This window comes from Prosopis cineraria, unplaced genomic scaffold (assembly GCF_029017545.1).
Source record: "Prosopis cineraria cultivar Desert tree isolate PC_DT_omini unplaced genomic scaffold, ASM2901754v1 PC10, whole genome shotgun sequence".
Lineage (NCBI taxonomy): Eukaryota > Viridiplantae > Streptophyta > Magnoliopsida > Fabales > Fabaceae > Prosopis > Prosopis cineraria.
The window spans coordinates 26,944,902-26,952,844 of NW_026555341.1; the positions used below are offsets into that span (position 1 = coordinate 26,944,902).

The 7,943-nt window shown below is 28.6% G+C and overlaps 1 protein-coding gene across 3 annotated transcripts; it reads right to left on the minus strand.

Annotated features, from left to right (window-relative positions):
• Window positions 1-1,735: 1,735 nt before the first annotated feature.
• On the minus strand, window positions 1,736-7,287 carry LOC129321577 (putative wall-associated receptor kinase-like 16). 3 transcript variants are annotated; one of them, XM_054967399.1, is made up of 5 exons: window positions 6,842-7,287; window positions 6,237-6,685; window positions 3,825-3,974; window positions 2,745-2,957; window positions 1,736-2,261 (listed from the first exon to the last, which is right to left on the minus strand). In XM_054967399.1, the coding sequence occupies exons 1-5, from the start codon at window positions 7,261-7,263 to the stop codon at window positions 1,900-1,902; spliced, it is 1,596 nt and encodes a 531-aa protein (XP_054823374.1). In that variant the 5' UTR covers window positions 7,264-7,287; the 3' UTR covers window positions 1,736-1,899. The 3 variants fall into 3 exon arrangements, with proteins under 3 accessions (XP_054823374.1, XP_054823373.1, XP_054823372.1); XM_054967398.1 differs by having other exon boundaries at window positions 1,736-2,519; XM_054967397.1 differs by having other exon boundaries at window positions 1,736-2,957.
• Between the last annotated feature and the right edge of the window lie 656 nt (window positions 7,288-7,943).

The following is a 7,943-nucleotide window of genomic DNA, read 5'->3' on the forward strand; positions in this document are numbered from 1 at the left end:
AGCTCTTTGAATTATGAGATTGAATAATGTATCTATATACTATGCTCCTTCAAATAAGTATATTTATTAATATATTAATTTTAACTTTGTTATTAACTATTCAAAAAAAAAAGGTTTGTGTCTGCCCAATAATGTATTTTTTCAGTCAACCCCCTCTATAAAGTTTTAGTTCCCATCAAATGAAAAAATTGAAATTTTTCAAAATTAATCCACCCAACTTTAAATGTGGCCCCTATCAAGCATGATTTGATCAAAGATGCTCCCACCCTCCGATTTAAAATTTAAGACATTCTCAACTGATACAATTATATTGAATATATTCTAGTTATAGATTATAAGCCATTCTTTATATTTTTTGGACATGTTCAATATTATTACTTACACTGAAATTTTCATGATGTTTTCTATATTATTTCTTTCAATTTCCTTTTATCAAACATTTGCAATGCTTGGGATCCATTCTAATTATGTTGAAAGACATGTGGGTGCAAATTTTGAAAATAAATTCGAGTGGAGCTAGTCACATGCATTTGTTGGAATCCAAAGATGAGTCACAGTCATCAAATATATTTGAAATAATATATATATATATATATATATAGCATTGGATTGGATTGAGAAAAGCCGAAGGACCCAGCTTTTTTATCTTTGTTGGATCTATAATTGATGATTGATTACTTGATTCTCACTCTGTTTTAAATTATAAAATATTTTTTAAAAAGATTTGGTATCATAAAATATGAGATATTTTAATAAAAATAAAATTTTATTAATGATGATTTTTTAATATTACACATCCAATTATATATTATATGTTTAAAAGTATTTTATAAATGAAGTATTATGTAAAAATATATTTTTAAAAGTTTATATTTTTGTTTTTAAAAAACTAAAGTTGTAACGTATATTTAATGATCTTTATTGATATTTGTAATTGTCTAAAATATCTTATAAATTGGGAATGAAGGAGTATATTATTTAAACACATTTCCTGTTTAACTAATTAATTAATGTTATATTAAAATTTAGATAAATTGTAATTGTAAAATAAAAGGATACTATATAAACATGTCGAAAAGGACTAAATTCGGATTTTTTTTTTACTACCAAGTTTTCTAATTTAAAATAAACAATATGTAATTTACCAATAAAAATACAATAACATGATAATGATAGCTAGTAAAGAGAGAACAAAGTCAAGATTTACATGTCAAATTAAAATGTTATGACTTAAGTGGAAGAGAGTGCCGAAAAAGGATTTAAATTCATTGATTGACCTTAGTGCATTCACTTTATGAGTATCAGATCAATTGTAGCCATTAAATTTTATCAATACTTAAAAATTACCAAGATATATATTTTCCTTCAAAAGTAAATTAAAATAATTCTTATGATCAAAATAATTTTCACGTACGTTGTCCCTCCAAAACTTTGAGATAAAACTTTATAACTATGATATGACAAAATTTATGACAATCATTCAATTAAATCAAATGATATTATTGTGGCACATGATATACTTATTGAATGAGTTGATTTAGTCACTTACCGAATCCAAATGTCAAAAGAAGAGGAAAAAAGATGAGAAGTAGGAGTTATTCAAAAAGAACTTTTAGCATACAACTATATGATAAAAATAAGAGAAAAATAAAAAAAAACAAAGAAAAAGACCTATCATATTATTCAAAGTGCACTTTCAAAATACAAACAACAAGATAAAATAATAAGTGAAAAAAACACACACACAAGACACAACATCTTATTATTCAAAACGTACATTTGGAATACAACATGATAAAATAAGAGCGAAAACACACACAAAAAGAACAGTTTGTATCCAGGTTTTCCGAGGTAAGCTATCACATATATCCATAAAGTACATGACTAGATCTTCGCCCTCTAGTTCTCTAAAGGATGGTTTTCCATTGAAATCAGACCCTCTAGCTCCTTTGCTACTTCTTTCATGCTCGGCCTTTCCTTGCCTTTTACTTTTATGCATCTCCTTGCCAACAAGGCCACTTCTTTCAGTTCCTTTTCATTCTTTTGGTCTAGTACTCTTTTATCAAGAATTTCCCACAAACGGTCTTCTTTCATTGAAGACACAAAGTGCATGGCTAAGTTTTCCTGCTCTGGCTTGCTAAATTCAATTGCTTTTTTTCCAGTAAGTAGCTCAATAAGAACAACTCCAAAGCTATAAACATCACTCTTCTCATTCAGTTGACCTATGAAAAGGTATTCTGGATCCAAGTATCCAAGAGTACCTTGCACCACAGTGGTAATATGAGTTTCATCAAGAGGAACAAGTTTTGAAGCTCCAAAGTCAGACACTTTTGCTCTAAGATTATGATCTAAAAGTATGTTGGTAGATTTAATATCTCGATGAATGATTGGAATGGAAGCAGAAGAGTGTAGATATGAAACAGCCTCAGCAGTTTCTGCTGCTACCTGTAATCGAGTTTCCCATGAAATAGAAAACCCATTCTTCAAAGGATTTATGTGGTCAAGAAGGGTTCCATTATCTACAAACTCATAAACCAACAAAGGAATTTCAGTTTCAAGACAACATCCTAAAAGTTTGACTATATTTCTATGGTTGACTTGAGAAAGCACAGCTATTTCATTAATGAAATCTTTAATTTGTTTAGGATCCCCTCCTATTCTAGACTTCTTAATAGCCAAAAGGGTCTTGTCAGGCAATACACCCTTGTAAACTACACCTTGCCCTCCACGACCAAGAATTTTACCTTCATCAAAGTTGTTTGTGGCACTCTTAAGCTCAGCTTCGGTAAATATTTTGGTTCTTTCTTGGTGACCTTGTTGCTGCAAAAACTGTTGTAGTATAATTCCTCCATTTTGTTCAAAATATTTTCTTCGCACTTTTTTAATTGCTCTTTTCTTGTGCACCCAACAAAATGCAGAGACTAACATGAAAACAAACAGCAAACCTATAGTAATACCTGCAAACAGTGTTGTTGAAAATATATGTTATGATGATTAATAAATAAATTACCTTTAAATGGAGGAAAAAGGCACTCAAAGTAACCAGAAAGACACAGCTGAAACAAATTGTGATAATATTTTCTTATTGCATAAATCGGTATAATTTGTGGGACGATGGACGGACTTATAGTTCCAAGCCCTCAAGCTCAACCTTTAAACAAGGCATTTATTAGAATGGCCTCATGTAAAATGCCTAATGCAAAGGGAAGACGAAGTTTAACTCATAACTTATATTAATGATAAAATAGATTTAAAAAATTAAGGGAACATTACCAAAATTCTACTTAAATACATGCTTCATAGACTTATCATAATAATATATAAAAATTGCAAAAATTATATGCTCTGTAAAATTACATATATAAATTCTACTTATATATATGCTCTGTAAATTTATATTTTAATCTTTGTATGTTACAAAGGATCTTTCAGTAAGAATATAAGTTGGTTTTTAATTATTTGTACAAAAAAAAAGTAGGTTACTAATTGTACATGTTAAGGTTATTCTCATAATAATAGATAATATGCAGCAAATAGTTGTAATTCAAATGTCAACCTTTGACTATGTAACAATCTAGTCAAGGATCTATTAGCTGGGGTACATTATATAGAATATCATGAAAATGGCATGGCGCCGCTCACAAAGAATATGGGTCAATTATTAGAATATATATATTATAAGTGCCGATTTATGAGGCACTAATGGTATTGTACTTGTTTAACGGATGAGATCTTTAATAATTGACCGATTATGGCAAATAAAAATTGTTGTAATAGTAGATGGACACAATAAGTTTGGAACATTAAGGCATTGATTTTGGTACCTAATGATATTTCAACAATAGGGAGTTTGCAGCCTGATCCACGAATGCGTCCGTCGCCTTTATATCCCGGTGGACAAGAACAAGTGCAGTTACCATCGTTATTGTGGCATCTCATACTGCAAGGATTCTGCGTCTTGCATTCATCAATATCTGAAATTACACAGCACAACCATTAATCCCACACTACAAAAAAACAACAGATTAGCGACGGTATAAATTTTCATCGCTAATCCATCGCTAATTCCATCACTAATTTAGCGATAGAATTTAGCGATGGAATGTTCTGTCGCTAAAATTTTATCATGATTCTGTCACTAATCTGTCGGAAATAATTTACTGATAGAAAATTCCATCGCTAATGATTAGGATGTTTTATTTCAATTTAGTGACGGAATTTGCGACAGAAAATTCCGTCACAAGGCTTTCTGTTATAATTCTGTCACAAATTATTTTTAATTTAATTTTATTATTTATAATATATATTTATATATAATTTATTATTATGCTATAAATAAATAATTTAAAAATTATAATTTAAAATAATTTATTATTTTAAATTATTTGTATATTATTAATAGTAATTTAAATTGTATATTTAATTATTCTTATTTAAAAATAAAAATAAAATATAATAATTAAAAAATAAAAATTTAAAATATTATATATTATATAGATACAAATTATAATATAATATATAATGATAATAAAATATTTTTAATTTAATATTAAATTTATTGTCAAAAATAATTTTTTAAAATAAAATATGTAGAAATAATTATTATATATAAATTAATTTTGCCATATTAATAAATATAATGTTAAAAAATAAATAAATTTAAATACTATATTTAATAATAATTTAAATAATATATTTATTAATATATGTGTGTGTGGTTAAGTATTATATATTTAATTTATTAATTAAGACTGAAGATTCCTTTCAGTTCAACTGGCAACAAGGTGGACACAAAGCCATTAAGGAGTATGAGATTGCAAGTTCAAACCTAGTCAAAGCACAATTGAAGGTAATAATATTGATATGACTAGGTAGGGGTGAGGTAGCATTAGTCCACCAAGTGACGTGGCAATGATATTTTGGGCCACCTAATAAATTAGCAACGAAATAAGCCCATTGAAAAATTAGCGACGGATTAGCGACAGAATATATTCCGTCGCAAAGTCAGAATAGCTTATTCTTATTTAATGATGAAAAATTTTCATTGCTATTCCATCGCTAATTCTGTCACTAATTAGCAACGAAATTGCAAATTCTATCACTAAGAATTAGTGACAGTGTTTTTACCAATGACAATATTCCGTTACTAATTTCGTGTCCCTTCCTCTAATATCATTTGTAATGTATAACCTTTTTAATTTCATTTTTCTTTTTTTTTTGGATCATTGCTTCTACATAAAAAACATGCATTTTGATGTCTCAAAGTCTTAAAATGGTTTTTTTTTTTCATTTTTTATAATTTTTCAAAGAAAATTACCATAAAATTTTGTAATGTTGATATATTTCCTCAAAACATTGTGAAAAAAAACAAAACAAAACTCTACCATTTCAAAATTTCAAGGTATTAAGATATGTTTCTTATTTTATATAGAAACTAATTATTTAAAAAAATGAAAAACAAAGTTAGAAAGATTGGATATTATAAAAGGCATTAAAAAAAAGCATATTAGAAACCCTTAACTCAATAAAACTTGCATGCATGCATATAGGTTAGGGATATTTAATGTCCCTTACTCTACAACCTTACCTTCCCAACTTTATTTATTTCTTTTTTTAAAGATAATTAGCTTATACCTAAAATAAAAAAAATTAATATCTTAAAGTTTTGAATACTTCCTCCATTAAAAAATGTAAGATATTTTTTGAGAAGTTAGATGTTTAAAAATATAAGGTATTTTTAATCTTTCGACATGTAATTATTGTCTTTTTTTAAAAGTATCATTATTAATGAATGACTTTATATTTATTGTGGGTTGTTTAATAGGAATAGATATAAAAAATAGAGTTAATTTAAAAATAAATTATTATTTTATTAAAAGTGAAATTTAGGTAAAAATATCATGTACTCCATCCGGTTCTATTTATAAATCATTTCTACCAACCTCATCAATACTAATATAACAAAAATATAAAGAATAAAATTTTATAAAATTACAAACATAACCCTTAAAAAGTAAATATATTATATAATATTATTTTTTTGTTTCTCTCTTTCTTACTTTTTAAGAGTAGTGTAGATATTTTATTTAAAATAAAATATTACTATCAATTTAATAATTTATAAAATGAATATTTTTTTTTAAATGATTTATAAAGTAAATTGGAGGGAATAGTTTTTAGTGGTGGGAGCACTATCTTTCAAAGATAAAAGGTATTTACATGAAGTAATTAATTACCTCGGCAGCTGTGTGGATGAGGGTGAGAGAGGTAGGGGTTGCCTTGGAAGCCATCATTACATTTGCAGAGATAGCCGATTCCACTTTCTGAGTCATGGCAATGACTGTTAGTGCCACATGCATAGCTACTCGTATTCGTTTTGGCTCTGGCACATTTCTCAGTGCCAATAGCCCAATTGAAAACCACAGGAAAGCTTTTTTCATCATCACTCCAAGGACCAAGATCTCGAGCGGAAAAGTTGAAGGATCCGTCCTCCGCCAAAAATGCGTAGCTGCAAGGATTAAATGCTCGCACATCTTCAATATTGTCACCCTCAGTGAGCTTAATACTGATAGTGTAATTCTGAAGCGCTTTGGGGAAAGTGATCTGGCAACAGCCTACACCTGAACAGGATCCGTTCGTCACGTATTTCACGCTCTGACATCTGGACAGGCACCCAGCTTCATACCTAAAAGAAGTTTAAAAAAACAAAACAAAACAAAACGAAGGAAAGGAAAGGAAAAGAAACTTGAAAAGGTGTGGTGCATTATTGATCCATAAGGCTTACAGTATATAATATATCTTAACAAAATAAATTTTAATAGATAATATATCGCATCAATACCCATTTTCCACGGTATCTTTGATGGAAGCCATGGTGCGACACCCCACTACAGTGAATTTGTTCTTTCTATTGGATATAAGAAAAGGAGTATTCGGTTCATCTAATAATAGAGGCGCCCTCAGGTATCCTTCTTTATGCTCACATTTACGAGTAGCTTTAAGAGAGAGGCGTATCTCACCATGGCCAGCATCCAGGGAGATGTTGGACGTCAATTGGTAAAAGCCTGCTAAATAGGGAATGTGAATTTCAGGGGAAGAAGAGTTGCAGGTAACGAGGAATTTTGGATTCATAAAGCAGCCATCCCTGGTGCCGAAGGGATAGGGGAAGCTCACGTTCCCGCACATGTGATCGCAACTCTCTTCCCGTGCTGCTATATTCCCTGCTCCTGCAACCAGGATGCACAGTACCAAGGCCAGTATCATCTTCTAGTTTTGTGCATTCATTTTGATTCACTGCAAACCTAATTTATAGACAGTCTCCATTCCTGTTCATTTTAGTGAGAACACTCTGTCATAGTTCCTCATGTTAATGTTTTTCCAAAACTTTATCCTTCTTTAGATGTACGTGGAATAGACCATTTTAATGAAAATAGATAAATATAATTTTAACATATTTTTAAGTGCTTTTCAGAAAGAAAAAAAAAAAACTTGCTATTCACACAATGACTTGTACACTTTGTTTTTTTTTTTTTTGGGACCTGAATGACTTGCATACTGAAACATTAAACTTTTCAAAATACATGTCATGTTGTTGAAAAGAAAGCACTTGAGCTCTCTCATCCTTTTTGTAAGGTGAAAAATAGAAACGAAAATAGATCAAACTCAATTATACTTCTTTTAATTTTATTTATAAATTATTTTTTATTAATTTTATTAATATCAATGCAATAAATATATAAGAAATAAAAATAAGTTAAATTTTAAATATAACCCTTAAATAAAAAATAAAAAATAAAAAATAATATAATATTATTTTTATGTCTTGCTCTCTCTTACTTTTTAAAGGTAGTTTGAAGATTTTAATTTAAAATAAAATAATTTTATTAACTAATAACTTATAAAATAGATTAAATTATACTTTTAAAATGTGAATAATACACAAG